The sequence below is a fragment of the Pelophylax lessonae genome (assembly GCF_965119305.1).
Source record: "Pelophylax lessonae genome assembly, chromosome: 11".
Lineage (NCBI taxonomy): Eukaryota > Metazoa > Chordata > Amphibia > Anura > Ranidae > Pelophylax > Pelophylax lessonae.
The window spans coordinates 89,230,681-89,249,679 of NC_138778.1; the positions used below are offsets into that span (position 1 = coordinate 89,230,681).

The 18,999-nt window shown below is 43.0% G+C and overlaps 1 protein-coding gene across 1 annotated transcript in view; it reads right to left on the reverse strand.

The window, feature by feature from the left end:
* Positions 1-12,039: 12,039 nt before the first annotated feature.
* The window catches only part of MED1 (mediator complex subunit 1), a 255,618-nt gene continuing 248,658 nt past the window's right edge, over positions 12,040-18,999 (reverse strand). Inside the window, exon 17 of the mRNA XM_082272995.1 lies at positions 12,040-15,416. Within this exon, the coding sequence (XP_082129121.1) occupies positions 12,182-15,416 (3,235 nt within the window). The 3' untranslated portion in view covers positions 12,040-12,181. The remainder of the gene's footprint in view (positions 15,417-18,999) is intronic.

Here is an 18,999-nt window from a genome sequence, read left to right on the forward strand (position 1 = left end):
AAAAGACTCTCCTCTTCCTAGGACATTAGAAAAGAACTGGAATGCTGGTATGAGAGAGGTTTTTCTGGTCTCTGGTTTTTGTTTGCTCTCCTGTAGGTGGCAGTATAATTTGAAGGTGAATGACTTCTTCTAGCCACTTATGGCATGCCAGGCAAACAGTTTGCCATATTGGTGTAAATAACATTTATTAGGAAAGCGGCAACTGTTTAAAGGTCTTAAACATATGTTTTTTGTTTGGTGCGTTTGTGATAAAGTGCTTTTAGCATGCATCTGTAATTTTCCCTGCATTTAGGTGACTCTGGGTGAAGTCCATGGCAGCCTGTATTGAAGGTTCTGTGTAAGTAGTGAGATAATTCCTTGTATCCAATAAATACTGTACCAATGCATAGAAATATCTTGATATAGAAGAAAGGCCCCATATTTCTGACACCCAAATAAACTGCCAGGCGTTATTCACAATGAAAGTAAGGGTAGATAAAACATAATGTCCAATTTCCTATTGGGCAAGTTTCTCACATGTGCAAACAGGTCAAAGTACATTATGCATATAGTTTATCAAAAGATGGGTGTCCAGAGTCACTTCTCTTTTTTCATTATTTGTGGTTTGTGTGTAGTGCAGGGTTCTGCATTACTGTGTGCTTTAGGATGACAATTCCTTATCCTAACTCTACCACACACACCCCTCAATTTCATCTTTCCATGCCATCAGTGAGGACCTTGCTGTATGCAGATCACTAGCCAGATGTTACACCAACAGAGTATACATTAATACTTTTAGTGTTCGGTTCCCAGTATCTAAGCCTAATGGATCAACCATATTAGAATGAGCCTTAACCCTTCAGACATGTATTTCCAGTTAGTGTTAACCCCTTTGTAGCCAATCTGCAGAGTGTGTGCATTTTCATTTTTGTGATCAGTTCCAGGGGCATGTGCATTAACTCCGCCATGTCAAGTCAGCAGTGTATGTGCATTAATACCTCCATGATCTACCCCCAGCATATAAGCATTAACGCCTTAGCACCCAGTCCCTAGGGCATACATGTTAACCCAACACCCATTCCTCATGTGCATACGTGATAATCTCTCAGCATCCAATCCTTAACCCATATACATTACCCCTGTCGGCACCTAAACTTCAGTCCATGTGTATGTATGTGTTTTGATCTCTTACCTGAGTCCAAACCATGTGCTAATACCCCTTACCTCTATTGCCCTCCATCCCACCAAAACGTTATTTCACAGTCTACAATGCTGCTAACACATTTCCCACCTCTACTGTTCTGAAATAACCTGCTTCAGTTTTAGTAGGCCCAGTTCTTGGGCTTAGATGTTAACCTCTGTAAAATTTGCTATTTAAAGAGCATGGCTCCCATGCTGATGCTTAAAAATTTGTCAGTTTTGAGAATAGGAGTCAAATGCATTATGCAACAAACTTCCTCACCCATCATTCAACTGTATGGCTTTGACCCCATGTTTTTTTGATTGTGTTGCTAAATATAGAAAGATAACTATTTGTAAGTCAAAAGTTTAACAGTACTGTCTGCCATCATACTCTCTATTCATACTGTCCCATTATACTCTATGCCCTCCTCTCTTGCACATACCACCTGATGCCACAGCGGAATCCTTATGCTGTATCTATTTTCACACAATGTGAATGACCATTTTAGTGTTTTTAACTTTACCATATTAAAGCCGCGTTACATTAGGGCGGCTTTGCACTCTCTTCTTTTGTGTTTTTGCTGTGAGTGGTGGCTAGGAAGGACCCCGTATACGCTCCAAACAATGCCACATAAGAGCTGAGGATCCCGGGAGCTGCACATCAGAACAAGACATGCTGTGGGTAGACAAGTGGCAGTCTCAGACTGCACCCTTGCCAGGCAAAAACACCTACGCCTTTTACTCCACCCGCCGGAGCTTACTCATGGAAAAATTGATTATGTGGTCGTGTGGGTGGAGCCCCGCATGGCCACGCTCTTTTCAAATAGAGACAGTGGGTGCGGGAGAAGATCCGCAGCCCACTGTCACAGGGAGGGGGAGGAACGGTGTCAGGGCACAAACACCAGGAGAAGGGCTCTAGGACCCAGCAGCGCTATCAGCACTTTGGCAGGAGAAGGACTTTAGGACCCAGCAGCACTACCAGAAATTTACCTGGGCCTATTTAAGGAAACCTGCCAGTGATTTTAGTTGCTGGTTGATCTTCAGCTCCTCCAGTGTGTTATCCCTGTGATATTCCAGTTCCTGTCTCCTGTTACCAACCCGGCTTGTCCTTGACCTGTCTCCTGATTGCTTCCTGTGTTTGACCTCGGCTATCCACCTGACCACGCTTGCTCTGATATCCACCTGGCTCCTGATCTCGGCTATCCACCTGACCACGCTTGCTCTGATATCCACCTGGCTCCTGATCTTGGCTATCCACCCGACCACGTTCCAGTCTCAGCATTATCCAAGTCCTGCAAACACCTCACGGGCGCCACCTGTCTGCTGATTCCACTCCAGCACTCCAGCTGTACTCTGGATCCTCCTGCACACAATCCAGCAGGCGACCCGTGCTACTTTGGGCCTGACCTCTCCTGTTCTCATCCTCAGGGGGGTCTGGAACTTAGCCGCAAGGGAAGCCCTCTCTCTCCATTGGCCTCTAGCACCAGGTACGTGATAAACGGGGAGCAGTTGCAGGAGCGGGAACATGTTACATGTTCCCAAAGGTGAACTTATCCTTAACCACTTCCATACCAGCGTATAGTCAAATGACGCCTGCAGGAAGGCTCTCTCGATCCGGGCGGGCGTCATATGACGTCCGCCCGTTCTAGCTGCTACTGCGCGCCCCCGGGGGCGTGCAGCGCGGCGATCAGGCTTCGCCCTCGGACAGAGCCCATCCTGATCAAGGTAAACAGCCAATAGAAATTGGCTGTTTACCACGTGATCGGCTGTGTGAATCACAGCCGATCACATGAGCGGCTCCAGCACAAGCCGCTCACTCTCGCCGCAATGCGCGCCCCCGGGGGCGCGCAGCGCGGTGATTGGGGACGAGGCTGGTCCCTTGGACAGAGCCCATCCCCGATCTAGGTAAAGAGCCAATGAAATTGGCTTTTTACCATGTGACTGGCTGTGTCCAATCACAGCCGGTTACAAAATGTCAGAGAAAACGGTAACTAGCTGTTACCCTGTTCTCCTCCTCACACACTGATCCTGTGTGAGCAGGAGATTGCGGTAACAGCTAGTTACCGATTATAGTGCACCCCAAACACACTGATTGCTCCCCCCCCCAATAAAGAGTACATGTCACTAACCCATCAAAGTACCTGTCACCAGCCCATCAGAGTACCCGAGTACCTGTCACCAGCCCATCAGAGTACCCGAGTACCTGTCACCAGCCCATCAGATACTCTGATGACAGGTACTCGGGTACTCTGATGGGCTGGTGACAGGTACTCGGGTACTCTGATGGGCTGGTGACAGGTACTCGGGTACTCTGATGGGCTGGTGACAGGTACTCGGGTACTCTGATGGGCTGGTAACAGGTACTCGGGTACTCTGACGACAGGTATTTGGGTACTTTGAGTACCTGTCATCAGAGTACCTGTCATCAGAGTACCCAAGTACCTGCCATCGGAGTACCCGAGTACCTGTCACCAGACCATCAGAGTACCCGAGTACCTGTCACCAGCCCATCAGAGTACCTGAGTACCTCTCTGTATCCCATCAGAGTACCCGAGTACTGGTCTCCAGCCCAGAGTACCCGAGAACATGTCATCAGAGTACCCGAGTACCTGTCACCAGCCCATCAGAGTACCCAAGTACCTGTTATCAGAGTACCTGTCACCAGCCCATCAGAGTACATGTCATCCGAGTACCTGTCTCCAGCCCTTCAGAGTACCTATCTGCAGCCCATCAGAATACCTGAGTACCTGTCTCCAGCCCATCAGGGTATCTGAGTACCTATCTGCAGCCCAATAGAGTACCTGACTACCTGTCTTCTGCCCATCAAAGTATCCGGGTACCTGTCTCCAGCCCATTAGAGTACCCAAATAACTCTCTGCAGTCCATCATAGTACCCAAGTACCTCTCTGTAGCCCATTAGAGTACCCGAGTACCTGTCTCCAGCCCAGAGTACCCAAGTCCCGGTCTCCAGCCCAGAGTACCCGAGTACCTGTCTCCAGCCCAGAGTGCCCGAGTACCTGTCTCCAGCCCAGAGTGCCCGAGTACCTATCTGTAGCCCGTCAGAATACCCAAGTACCTCTCTGAAGCTCATCAGAGTACCCAAGTACCTCTCTGAAGCTCATCAGAGTACCCAAGTACCTTTCTGATGCCCATCAGTGTACCTGAGTACCTGTCTGCAGCCTATCAGAGTAGTACCTGAGTACCTATCTGCAGTCCATGCCTCCTAGATTAAGTGTTGGGGTGTTTGCTTTCCAAAATGGGGTCATTTTGTGGGGGTTTCCATTGTCTTGGTGTTCCAGGGCCTTCAAAAAAGTGATGGGTCGTCAGGAAATTATATGTGTAATTTATGCTCCTAGAACACCTGACGGTGCTCCTTGCATGTTGGGCCTATGTATGTGGCTATGCTGTGACAAAGTCTCACATATATGGTATCACCATACTCCGGAGGAGTGGCAGAATGTATTTTGGGGTGTAATTTTTGCTATACACATGCTATGCGTTAGAAATATCTTATAAATTGACAACTTTGTGGAAAAAAAATGTGTTTTCATTTTCTTTCCACATTTTCCAAAAACTTGTGGAAAAAAATGACATGTTCAAAAGACTCATTATGCCTCATGGAATATACGTTGGGGTGTTTGCTTTCCAAAATGGGGTTATTTTGTGGGTAATTCCATTGTCCTGGTGCTTCCAGGGCCTTCAAAAGTGTGATATGTCGTCAGGAAATTATGTGTGTAATTTATGCTCCTAGAACACCGGACGGTGCTCCCTGCATGTTGGACCTCTGTATGTGGCCAGGGTGTGTAAAAGTCTCAAACATTTGGTATCGCCATACTCAGGAGGAGTAGCAGAATGTATTTTGGGGTGTAATTGCAAGTATGCATATACTGTGTGTGAGAAATAACTTGTTATTATGACAATTATGTGTAAAAAAAAAAATATTTCTTCATTTTGAATTGTGGGAAGAAAATTACAACTTCAAAAAACTCACCACGCCTCTTACTAAATACCCTGAAATGTCTACTTTCCAAAAAGGGGTCATTTGTACTGCCCTGACATTTCAGGGCCTCAAGAAATGAGATAGGCCATCGGTACATCAGGTGTGATCAATTTTCAATGATTGGCACCATAGCTTGTAGACTCTATAACCTTCACATAGACTAAATAATATCCACTAATTTGGGTAATTTTTACCAAAGGTATGTAGTAGTATAAATTTTGGACCAAATTTATGAAAAAAATTTTTTATAATAGAAACTAAAACAAAATGTTTTTTTTTCAAAATCTTAGCTCTTTTTTCACTTATATCGCAAAAAATAAAAAACCCAGCGGTGATTAAATACTAGCAAAAGAAAGCTCTATTTGTGTGAAAAAAAATATAAAAAAATTGATTGGGTACAGCGTGGTATGACTGAGTAATTATCATTCAAAGTGTGAGAGCGCTGAAAGCTGAAAATTGGTCTGGGCAGGAAGGGGGTGTAACTGCTCTGTATGGAAGTGGTTGTAAAGTCAGAAGGTTTTTTTATCCAAATGCATTCTATGCATTAACAAAAAACACTGAATGTGCATCAGCCCCCCCAATACTTACCTGAGCCCATCTCAATCCAGCGATGTTGCAGGAGACTCTCGGCTGCCAGGGACTCTCCCTCCTCGTTGTCTGAGACTGCAGCGTGGCGCCATTGGCTCTCGAGCTTTCAAAGTCAATGAGCCAAAGAGGAGAGAGAGGGGTACGGGGCCAAACCGTATGTCCATGTCTGAATGGACACACGGATCTGGGGCTTGGCTCGGGTGGCCCCATAGCAAGCTGCTTGCTGTGGAGGCACTCATCAGGGGGGAGGGGCCAGGAGCACTGAAAAGAAACCCGAGAAGAGGAGGATCCGGGCTGCTTTGTGCAAAACCACTGCACAGAGCAGGTAAGTATAACAAGTTTATTTTCAAACCAACCAAAAAAAAGAGACTTTATTATCACTAAGTTTGAAATGTTCCTTTTGAACACATTATATTAACCACTTGCCGATCGCTTACTATATATATATATATATATATATATATATATATATAGCGGCAGGGTGGCTCGTACAGGCAAAACAATGTATGGCTACATTGCTCACTTGGTGGCAGCTAGGGGGCGAGCGCGCACCGCCGGCGGCACGCTCCTGCCCCCGATCGTCAGTGGGGAAGCCGATGCGTGTGTCAGGCGGCTCCGATTGCCGCCTGACACCCGCGATCGCTCCCCGCTGAGAGAGAAGGACGGTTGGCTGTTGTAAACACAGTTGACCATTCTCCCTGGAATGGTCATAGACCCCATGTGATCCTTCTATATAGGATCACATGTCTCTATAGTCATTTCAGAAGCCACGCCACCCCAGTTAGAATAACTCCCCATGGCTCACATTTAACCCCTTGATCACCCACAGGGTTAGTCCCTTCCCTGCCAGTGTCATTATTACAGTAACAGTGCATATTTTTAGCACTGATTACTGTAGTAATGTCACTGGTACACCCAAAAGTGTAAAAAATGTCAGTTAGGGGTCCGATCTGTCCGCCGCAATGTTGCAGTCCCGCAAACAATCGCAGATCGCTGCCATTACTAGTAAAAAAAAAAAAAAAACAATAAAAATGACAAATGTTTCCCATAGTTAGTAGACGCGATAACTTTTGCGCAAACCAATCAAAATAGGATTATTGCGATTTTTTTTACCAAAAATAAGTAGTAGTAAACAAATTGGCCTAAAATGTTAAAAAATTAGGATTTTTACATTTTTTTTGAGAATGTCATGTAGCAGAATGTGAAATATATATATATATATATATATATATATATATATATATATATATATTTTTTTTTTAGAAATTGTTGCTTTTTTTGTTTATAGCGCAAAAAATAAAAATCGCACAGGTGATCAATTACCACCAAAGGAAAGCTCTATTTGTGTGATCAAGGGGTTAAATGTGAGCCTACAACAGCCAACCGTCCTCTCTCAGTGGGGAGCAATCGCGGGTGTCAGACGGCAATCGGAGCCGCCTGACACACGCATCGGCTTCCCCGCTGATGATCGGTGGCGGGAGCAGGCCGGTAGCGCACACTCGCTCCCTAGCTGCCACCAAGCGAGCAACGTATCCATACGTTGTTTTGCCTGTACAAGCCACCCTGCCGCCGTGTATATATATATATATATATAGTAAGCGGTCGCAAGTGGTTAAAAGATCATACAACAAAACAAAATACTTTCTGAGCATCCCTAATTTCCAAAATACCTATAGCATGCTCACCTCAGTTGTCAATTCACCCCCAGGACTTTCATGCTTGAATCACTTTGCTTGTTTTCGCCTTCTGTTTGTCCACAAATAAGCATGTTAAGAGACAGATTTGAGTGGTGCAGAATTAAGGTTCACCAACCCCCACTTCTGGTCCAACCGAGATTTTGGCTGCATTTATCATTATGGATGTATGGTATGTATTGATACCACATGGAAGAAAACATTTTACATTTTTAATTAGCATACCCCAAATTCAGATGATATTCCTTGTATAAGTGGACTCTTCTGAATCTTATGTCTGCATACTTTTGTAGTACTTTAACAAGCAGTCTGTGAGATTTTAATGAAATGTCTAAAAAGTTGTACTTTGAAAACCTAAAATGATAAAAATACATTAAAAAACGAATGCAAAAATTAAAATAGAAACTGAAAAAACATGGGTACATATCTGCCCACTCAAATTTTAGTTTCCCTCATTTCAATAGGCCATATTAAGATACTCAAAGCATAAAAAGATTACCTAGATTTCTCTGATTTTTATTTCCTTGTCCAAAAAAACCTACAGGCAATGTATTTTAATAAATAAAACTACAACAAAAATACAAAAAATTCTGACATTAGTTCAGTGATAAATTTATACAACTAAGACAGTGAACAGTCGTTCTCTATTTACAAATGACAAACTGATTTGTTTCAGTATTCTTAGGGCTCGTTTGAGATCTATTTGTAAAATTTGTGTTTGGGGAAAAAGATGGTAAAGGGTTACTCCTTGTTCCATATAACCAGTGAAATAATTTACACAGACCTTAATACAATGTTAGGTGTGTTAATTATGGAGAGACCAAACAGCCAGCCATATTTTCACTGCAACCGGCATATATTTTACTGTGCACAACATGTATAGCCAAGCTTGGACTGCACAACTGGGAAGAATAGCTTTTCTTGGAAGAGCTGGTGTGTCAAACATTATTACTAGACTGGCTAGACTTTTAAATGATAATCTCAAAGATCTCAAAAGACTAGCTTTTTATCAGCCATATATACTATGTTTGGACTCGAGCACAGTACTGGGTCAGTAGTGTTAACAGATGTACAATCATAAGCTATCAGCTAGAGTACAAATATGCAGGCTGTTACATGTATGGCATGAATGCAGTTTAGTCCAAGTCCTTATGTTTTCTTTAAGATTAAGACACATCCTTTGAGCCCAAAAAAACTCTACTTCTTGTTCCATTAAAGAAACTGTAAAATGACTTTCAAATCAATCTGTTAGGGAACAAACATGTTCTATAGAAAGTTAAGAACACTTCTGTGCAGTTTTTTTCTCCATTAACGCTAAAACCGTGTCTACACAATGACTGATTTCATAGCTTCTACAGTTCTGTTGCCTCTTGGTCTTTTAGTGAATAAAGATGGTAATTCCAGGTGTTTGGTTGTATAAATAGCACTAGGGCAACCAAATTCTATATTCACAACAGATATCCTACTTCTAAGCTGTTGAGGTGATTACATAAGAGTTTGAAAGTCCATATGCTCAGTATATACACTGCTTGTATCACAAGCAGGATCAGTAACGCATCTACGCGTTCATTTCCATCATTGTTTAACGTATGCACATTCATTCTGCTATTCTGAAGATATCTTGACTCAAATCTTAGCTCTGTTTGAAGAAACCAGGTAATATACTGAATGCTAATATACATTTGTCCAAAAGAGACGAGAGCTTGGCAAGGCTTTGTAGACATATGTCCTTGCTTGTCTGAATGTGTTAAATTCCTAAGTTGTTGCAAGATATGACTTAGTGTTGAATTAGTGTTATAGTTGAGCTGCTTTCGTGTTTACTCCACCAGAAGAGCAGCATGCTTAAGTTCTAATGGCAATTCTGATCCCAAACTGTATTCTTCAGTCGAGCAGGAGTTAAGAAACACCGGTGTGTGCATGCTACACTGGATCGGTGCGAGTGGACACAATCCATTGCACAGACTCCAAAAGGCACTACTGGTTTTCCTGGCAAACTCCCGAACTTTCTCTTTTTCCAGAAAGGCCATCTTCCGTTTGACTACACCATCAGATTCTCCATTCGTGAATGTCTTCTGTTTCTCTTTACTGGAGTACACAGACATGGGGGATATATTATTACACAGCTTACTTAAAAAAAATAAAAAATAAAAAAAAAAGGCAACTAAATTTAAAGTGGATGCTAGCATAATACTAAATAAAATGATCTAGTCATTAACTTTTCCTCCAACCCAAGGCTAGAGCTAAGATTAAATCAACCCCTCATATCCTTTTGCTGTACTAAAAGCCAGTTGTCTGCTATAGCCATTAGCTGCCTAAAAACTAGTGCTCAAATTGGTGGCATACAACACTGCTTGATTTAAAAATCCAAAGTAAGAATACTATAATCGCTTTAAAAGTTTTTTTGCTGCTTCTTCTGCTATTCTGTCAAAGGCACGAACACACTTCCATCCATATTTGGCAATGGGTCACACCGTATATTGCACAATACTACACATTGTTTTAATGGGTTAATTCTTCCTTTAATTCCCCTAAATGAAAACTCTGTACTCTCATAGCACATTCACATGCACACACATACTGTATATATCTGAAATAAAAAAAAAAAAAGAGACAAACAAAAAAATACCTTGTAAAGAAAAAAAAAATGTGTATATATATATATATATATATATGTATATATATATATATATATATATATATATATATATATATACACATACATACATACACACACACACACACACACACACACACAAATCTTAGCAATAAACCATTGAGGTCTCTGAGGCTTCTATACTGAAATCTATTTAGCAACTGCCAGCTGGTCTTCCAGACTAGTTAGCAGTCAGAATACCTTTATTGCTGGCAAACAGAAACAGGCCATGCCTAATTGTAGTTTTTTTTATTTCTCTCTTTTTTTTTTTTTTTTAGAACTGGTCTCAGTGGATGCACATTTAAATATTTATATACCCTAATGGCAAATATAGTATTCTCAAATACATTTTGCAGGTAGAAAAACATCTATAGAGAAGAGTTCATGTGCCCTATGGCATTCGTTAGAATCCCATAAAATGATACTATGGGGGGGGGGGACATTACTAGGCACTCAAAAGTACCAGGTAACATTGACATCACCTGGTTGATGGATTTATCTTTCCAGATCAGAACATTTGTTTTAGGTAAAGTGGGGAAAAGTGAAAGCTTAACTAAACAGATGTAGCCCTTTGTCAAACGTGTACAGAGGTCGAAAATCTTCACCCAACTCCCCAACAGGGAAGGACAACATAATGAACTGGTTAAGTGTCTATACTTCAACATGGTCCGATACTGCCTGGTTTAACTAAAAATGTGGCTAATACTTATACACCATGTTTATATCAGGGGGCTAATCACTTACTTTATCACCATGGGACATAATAGATTTCTACAGTATCTTACAATGCCCTCAAATCAATTGACACATATACCATGAAGAGCGCAGCATTGTGCTAAATCTAAGAACCACCAAAAAGCTCTACTAACTCTAAAGATATGGCTTAAAATCACAGAAAAAGCTGGAAAAAACACTGGTAATATGAAGGTATTGCCCAAAGCAAGCAATTACTTGCAACCCAGTTGTCTAAAGCAGAGAGAAAACGAATATAGATATGTATAGTTGTTGCTGTGGGCTATACCATATTTTAGTGCTGCACTTATTTAAAATCATAAATAATGCTGCAAAATACAAACCACAAACCAATACAAGTTGCCTGAATTAAAAAAAAAAAAAAACCTCTTTCTAGAATTGTTAACTGAACCATAATCAAATTGAGGACATTATTAAAATTCCTTCCATCACATCACCAGCAAAATAGCTACTATGGGGACCTGTGCAACTTAAAAATAAGATCTCACTGTAACAAGTTTAATACCAAAGGTTTTATTTTCATACCAAACATTTCCTAAACTCTTTTCAAAATGTCCTTGAGTAAAATGACAAAAAAAAAATAAAAATAAAAATAAAATCAGAATTATTTACACACAGGAAAGGAAGGGTATGTACAGAACATAAAATGTAAACTCCTTAAAATATAATTATTACAAATAAACAGGAATACAAATATGTGAGTGGGATGTTTAAAAAAATAAGGCATTTTAATCACAGTTGAATTTTAGTTGGTGCGAAACGCGCAGCCATTTAGAAGAAAGGTCTTCTGTATTTAGACATGTACTGTGTCAGCAGTCTAAAATCAATAGAGATATTTATACTCGTATGACACATTCTCACAATGTTACAGTTCACATCTGCACCATAAATTGGCGCATTTGTTTTTTTAAATACTGAAGGCTTTAAAGTGGATCTGCTAACTGCACGCAATGGCAAACCCATTTTATCCACTGGAGCAATACTTAAATATCATATTTATAATTAGTGACATCACTGAAGGGTTTCCACCCTGTTGATGTCAGTTTTTTTCTAGTCAATTGGTTATTTTCCCTGTGCTGTATAGGTGAATGTTTCCTCATGCTATAAAAAAAAAGGAAAAGTGGTTACATTTATTTAATGTCTAGACTCTATGATATTTTATAAGTTATATTTAAAATGGGGGGAAAAAAAAATGGTTGTCTAATCCTAGTCCCCACTGAATGAGACAAGTGAAGAATTCCACTGCAAGATATTTGCAGGCAGGAAAAGAACATACATGTATTTACAATAACACGCATAGCCAGCACACCCATTCCAGATATAATACAAAGTTCAGTTCCCTAGCAGTGCCACATCCATTAAATCATCATCTTCACCCATTAGGTAAGTTGGACTGGGTCGTGCTGCTCTATCTGAAGACAGCAGAGGGCCTCCACCCATGGACAGCGTTGGGTCAGAAGAAACCGGTGATTTTGACCAGTTCTCTGGCTTCAAGCTGTATGTCTTCTTCTTCTCTCGATCCCTATCCTTGTCTTTCAGCCTCTTCTTTTCTTTCTTGTGTTTTTTGTGTTTTTCAGCACTGTACTCTGGTTGAGTACGGCTCCCGCCTCCTCCATCATCTGAGCTAGGGCTATTTTGATAAGATTTTTCAGCAATTGAGGAGGACCCTGATTCACTTTCACTGTCATGGGTTTGTGGGGTATATGCTGGTGATTTGTTGTGGCTTGGAGAGCAGCGCTCGTGCTTTGGGGTTGACCCACTTATCAATGGTGAGCCGTAACTCTTAGGGATCTGCGGCCTCAAACTATCTCCGCTTCCTTCACCTGGCTTCTGAAGTGTTACCTTTGCCTTGATGCTAGGTGATCCTCCATCATGTTTGCTGATGATAATTTTAGCTACACCAGTGCTCCCCGATCCCTTGGAATCTCCCTTCTTGGAAGGATCAGAAGATCCTCCAGAAACTGAAACTTTTGATTTGTCTTTTTCACTCTTCTCCCTTTTTCCTGTGAATTCACTACCTGCAAGTCCATGTTTTGATGATATTCCATGGCACGGTGCCCCTGGGTTGCCTCCCCCTCCAGCTCCCTCTATAGAATCCTCTGAACCAGGGCCTCCAGTCCCCACCCCATGTTTAAGTTTGTCTATGACTGCAGTAAGTGAAGGTTTCTTATTTCTACTAGGAGACTTCCCTTTGGAACTACCATGAAGATTCTGAGAGACACTGGAGCCACCTGAAAAAGATGATGAGGATGAGGATGAAGATGATGAAGAGGAGGAGGAAGAGGATGAAGATGATGAGTTTGGTTTCTGTGAAAGAGAACCTGAAGATACAAGACCTCCTGAGGATTTCAGAGCGGAACTGGAACTTCCGCTAGACATATGAGAACTGCCTGAGCCAACTGGTGATTTGGCTTTTGAAGAGGGTGGAGTGCTTGGCATTGGTTTCATTGGGGATGATAACTTGTCAGAACCTCCAGAAGGCCTAGAGTGTGAGGGAGAGATGTTTGGCTTGGACAGTGAGGGGTTCATTAAAACAGATGGCTTTCCTTGTGGTTTATTCTTGTTACTTCCAGAACTATTAGTTCCACTCCCTAGACCATGCTTGGTGATAGGGGAGGACCCCTGCTTTCCGAGGGACTGAGAACCAGTTTTGGACTGGCTACTTCCTGATCCAGTCTGTCCAGAGTACATTCCACCAGCTCCACCTCCTATTTTCATACTAGAGGACCCATCAGACTTACTGTTTTTAATCTTTCCTGAGGATGAAGAGGATGATGACGATGAGTGGCTATGATGACTTTTGCTACCGGAAGAATTTCCTGAACCACTGCTTGAATACTGACTATGGGAAGACGGTTTGCCAACACTCACTGTGCCTTTAGGAATCTGAATGGTAATTTTGGGTATAGGAGGAGTGGCCATGCCAGGAGGAGTCTGGGATCTTCCGGATATCCCTGGAGATTTTGAACCCCCAGAACTGGTTGGAGGGGTAAACGGACGACTGGCAATGTGAGAAGGTGATTTGCCTTCTGACTCAGCTTTTTTGCGTTTAGGCGGCTTATCTTTGCTTTTACTATCACTAGAAGGTGTTCTACTGCGTTTTCCAGATTTTGCATCTAACCCAGATCCCTGAATCCCACTCATACTTCCTGCTCCCCCATTGTTTCCCTCTTTAGTCCTCTGCTTTTGTGGCCTATCTTTTGTCAGTTCTCCTCCAAGTAAAGGGCTCTGGCTCCTACTTTGGGCTTCAAGAATATCTACCCCACCTAATCCTTTGCCTCCTCCAATGATGCTGAAATCTACTGTTTCAGCGCCTAACCCTACCTTATACTTGCCTTCACTCCCATCAACAGGGATTCCTGAAACTACACTCAGTGATGCTAGCCCTTGGCCAGGAAAGTCCTTAAAATCATGATCATCACTCTGGCTGCTGTCTTCATTGAAGTCATCTGTAAAACCGCTCTGGCTATTCAATAACTCTGGGTTAAAGTCCATACTGTTAAAGAAATTATTAGAAGAGTCGCTGTTGGGGCTTCCGTTGGCCTCCGCAATTAGATCAGCAGCATCTGCATATGGGTTATCTCCACCACCAGAACCATCTACTGGGAATACATCTGTGTCAAACAGGGTGCTTTGAGAGTGCCCTGAGCTAGATGAGTCTCTGACAGGGGTGCCGAGGTTGGGACAATCTTCCCCAGTCCCTGGATGCTTCGAAGCTTCCTCTGCTATGTCTGACAATATATCTGTGACATCTGGAATCATGGTGTCTGTGCTTGGGAGCCGAACCATTCTTTGCATACCAGGCTGAGTATGAGTCATAGGCTGCTGATAGACTGTCGATGGAGTACCACATTGGCTAGGTGCTGGTGTGATGTGAGGGGTGTCCAGGGCATCACCCGTCATGCTTACATCAAATATTGGGTTTTGTGAGTCCACATCCATATCGAGAAGCTCTCTTTGGAAATCATCTTCAGTCTGATTTTTCATCTTTTCTGCACCTGTCCGCAGCCTCTTTTTTTTGGGCTTTCCAGTACATGATGGACCTAATTCTGTGCGAGGGGAACCAGAAGAATTCTGCCTTTCAAGAGGGCTACTACCATACAAAGAGGAGAAATCCTGTGTTGGGTTGTCCTTTAATAAGTTCATAAGCATAGGATGGTTCTTTGTATTACTTGCGGGTGAAGAGACAGGTGGTGGAGTATGATGGGGAGGTGTTGGACTTGAACCAAGACTTCCTCCCACATTTCCTGTTATCTGAAGCAGACTGGTTAAGATAGGATTTTGAGATACTTTGCTAAAGTCTTCTCCATGGCCAGATGAGTCATGTCGCTCTTTAATTCCCATGCCAAAGAGAGGTCCTAAGGGATATGAGCTTGTTGGAGTTGTAATACCACTTAAGGCAGTGGAACCTGTGGTCATGCCATAGCCTGGACTACTGGCTGGAGGCAGATTCTTTTTCACCATGTCTTCCACAGTCTCTGCAATAAGAGACAAAGCTGGTGTGTCAGCCTGAATGGTCTCTGCTTTCCTGCGAATAGCCCTCATGGTGACGGGAATAGACATGCACCTATGTTACAAGAAAAATAAAACAAAAGGTATCAGTTTGCAAACATGTACAACAATGGAAATCACAAGAGACAAATGAGTACATTACTCTATCTACTGAAGAATTTCTGCACACTGCAAATTATCTAAACCAAACACAGCAAGCACTTATGTCAGGTATTCATGCTAATCCACAATGGTATGTCAATGTTGTTGGTCCAGTTTAACATGTGTTTCAGCAGCACATTGTGAAATTCAATAAAAGGGGAATACCCATACTATGTGTTAAATGTATGTGTCAACACAAAACCAGAACCAATCCAGACTCCAATTATTACTCCTTCTGATAGCTGCTGTTCAAAAGTGGCTAAAAGCTAACCAAGCATATAACATTTATATAACATTGGCAAAATAGTGGTAATGCAAGGAAGTAGGGTATGGATTCAATTAGAATCCCAAATGCAGATTGCCAAGGGCAGCCATTCTCAACTGGGGTGCCGTGGGATCATGGAAGAGAAAGGCCGTCAGATGAGCCTTAACTCCTGATACCCAGGCATACATTGGCAATGGGTGCTCGGGCAGACTCAGCAAACTGAAAGTAAAAGGAGGGGGAGTTTGCTGTGCTCTCTGCCTCCCCCAACAGCGCAATAACTTGCTGTGGGAGGAAAAGTATTGTACTGCAACGTTTTAAAGGGCTGTATACGTGTGTGCGTGTCTGTATGTTTGTACATGTGTATGTGTGTGTCTGTATACCTTTGTCTGTATGTCTTTTGTACATGCCTCTGCCTGTATGTATGTGTGTGTGTGTATATGTGTTTGCATGTGTGTGTTTTAGTGTGTATGTTAAATGCAAAAAAGAGGTGCAGGGCAAATCAGATAAAGCATAAACAAATTGCAATATTAACAATAATTAAAAAAGAGAAATAGGAACTGTCCATAAAATATAGATAAAAAGTCCCAGAAGACCATTTAAGGAACATAGATCCGCATAAGGTGCTGGAAAAGCCGATCAGTAAGTATTCCCTTCACCAAAAGCACACATATGCGCTCAACTCAAGGTTTGACCCCTGTTTTACCAGCAGGTCAAACAACGCAGTAATCAATCCTTCCAATAGTGTCAGAATACAGCAAGCCTCCTATGCACCAGCCACTAAGGTAAAGACTCCATTCGGTGTATAAAAGAAATAAAAATGAGGCCTCTAAGTGTAGACTGTATAATAATATAGCGTTTAATGAAGAATCTCACTTACAAAAAATGCAGGTTAAAAGCGCAGTAGATCATCCATCAGGTGGACAGCGCCGCGGGCTCTGCACACCGGCAGCCAGCCACACAGACGCTCGGAACAGCAGCGGGTGACGTCAGAGAAGGCGACTCCACCTCCCGTACACGGCGTTACGTCCTACAGGACTTCGTCAGCGGGGGTGGAGTCACCAGATCTCATACTGGAGGCCACAATCGCACTCCAGCATGTAGATGACCCCCTGGGTCTGACATGTGATGAGTTCCCGTATTGGATAGGACTTGCCAGTGGTAGATGCAGAGAACTCCTTCCGTTTCTTAAGATTGCACCTGGAATGTTTACAGGCACGGCACCGACCACAAGCATAAAAGCCTGACATAAATGAGAAGAGTTTGTTTTCCTTTACGACCGGAGGATCTACCACTCCAGGGGCCAACCTATCTCTCAACGTCCTGGCCTTCCTGTAGATAAAACGAGGACGAGGAGGTAATAAAGGACCTAAATCCTTATCCCTTAAAAGGATATCCCAATGTTTCGCCACTATCCTTTCAAATTGTTTATACTGTTCATTATAATCTACGATCATCCTAAATTCTTGGGTATTCTCTTTCTTCTGTTTGGGCCCTGACACCAACAACGTTCTATCAAGACCACCCCCTCGTGATACTTCCTTTTCCAACTCTGCTTTTTGATAGCCCTTCTGTAGGAATTTTTCGGACAACTGTGCTTTTTGAGACAAAAAATCTGATTCAGAGGAGCAATTTCTCTTCAATCTGACAAATTGCCCTCTGGGGATGTTGCACAGCCACAGTTTGTGGTGGCAGCTACTTAATGGAATGTAGCCATTCCTGTCCGTAGGCCTAAAGTAGCAAGGAGTCCTAATGGCATCCCCTTCCCTAAATATCTCCAAATCAAGAAAGACTATCTTGTCAGGGTCAATGTTTCAGGAAAGGACGATGTTTCTGTCATTGGAATTTAACTGGTCCATGAATGATCTTAAACCGTTCATGTCACCTTTCCAAATCAAGAACACATTGTCAATGTACGCGGTAACAGACCAGTTTTTTGGGCATAGATGGAACACCGCAGCTTCCTCCCAGTGGGCCATAAATAAATAAAGCAGGCTCCCATCGCAACTCCCTTCTTTTGAAGGTAAAAACGACGGTCATACCAAAAATAATTCTTGTGTAAACAAAAATTTAGGCAGTCCAATAAGTAGGATCGATGCTCACCACTCAAAGTCGAGGCTTCCAATGCCCACTGGACTGATGCCATAGGGTCCTCATGACTGATAATGGTGTAGAGTGACCTTACATCAGCAGTGACCAGAAAAATTTCAGACTGTATTGTAGTACTCTCCAAAATTTGGATGATATGTCTAGTATCTCTTAGGTATGCCTTCATATCACATACTAGTGGCTTCAAGAAATGGTTTACGTATTGACCCACACGTGCAGAGACAGAGCCATTCCCATTAACATACGGTCTCCCCGGAGGCCGGAGAGCATCCTTATGCACCTTGGGGAGAAAGTAGATAATGGGAGTGCGGCACGAAACTGGGTCAAGGAACAGAGATTCCTTTTTATTTAGAATATCCAAATCCTTCCCTTTCTTAATTAAAGTGTGTAACTCCTTCTGGAAGTCAAACACCGGGTCCTTTCTAAGGGGCTGGTAGGTGTCCTGGTCTCCCACTAACCGTCCCATCTCCTCCTCGTAATAGGACTTGGACATCACGACTAATCCTCCCCCCTTATCAGCAGGGCGGATATTGAGATCATGCTTTTGTTCAAGGGATTTAACCACTTGCCGACCGCCGCACGACTATCTACGTCGGCGGTCAGCCCCTCACAGGCAAACTAACGTAGGGCTACGTTGCTTGCTTGTGAGGGTCTAGGGAGTGAGCGCGCGCCCCCGGAGGCGCGCTCCCGCGTGGTCACGGACCCCCCCCCCGCGCGTGTGACCAGCGGACCCGATGTCCGCCGGCCACTCGGCGATCGGCGGGGGAGAGGGAGAATGTCAGGCAGCTTGTGTAAACAAGCTGCCTGTCATTCTCCTCGCTGTAAAGACACTGATCACATGGATCTACTATGTAGATCCGTTGATCAGTGTCCTTACAGCTCAAGCCACAGCCAATCACAGTAGAAAGCACGCCCCTAGGGACACACACAGCCCCTCCCTCCCAAATAAAGTTAACCCCTTCACTACCAGTGTATTTTTACAGTAACAGTGCATATACATAGCACTGATTACTGTAGAAATGTCACTGGTAACCCCAAAAGTGTCAAAAATGTCAGTCAAGGGACCAATCTGTCCGCCGCAATGTCGCAGTACCGCAAAAAAAAATCGCAGATCGCCGCCATTACG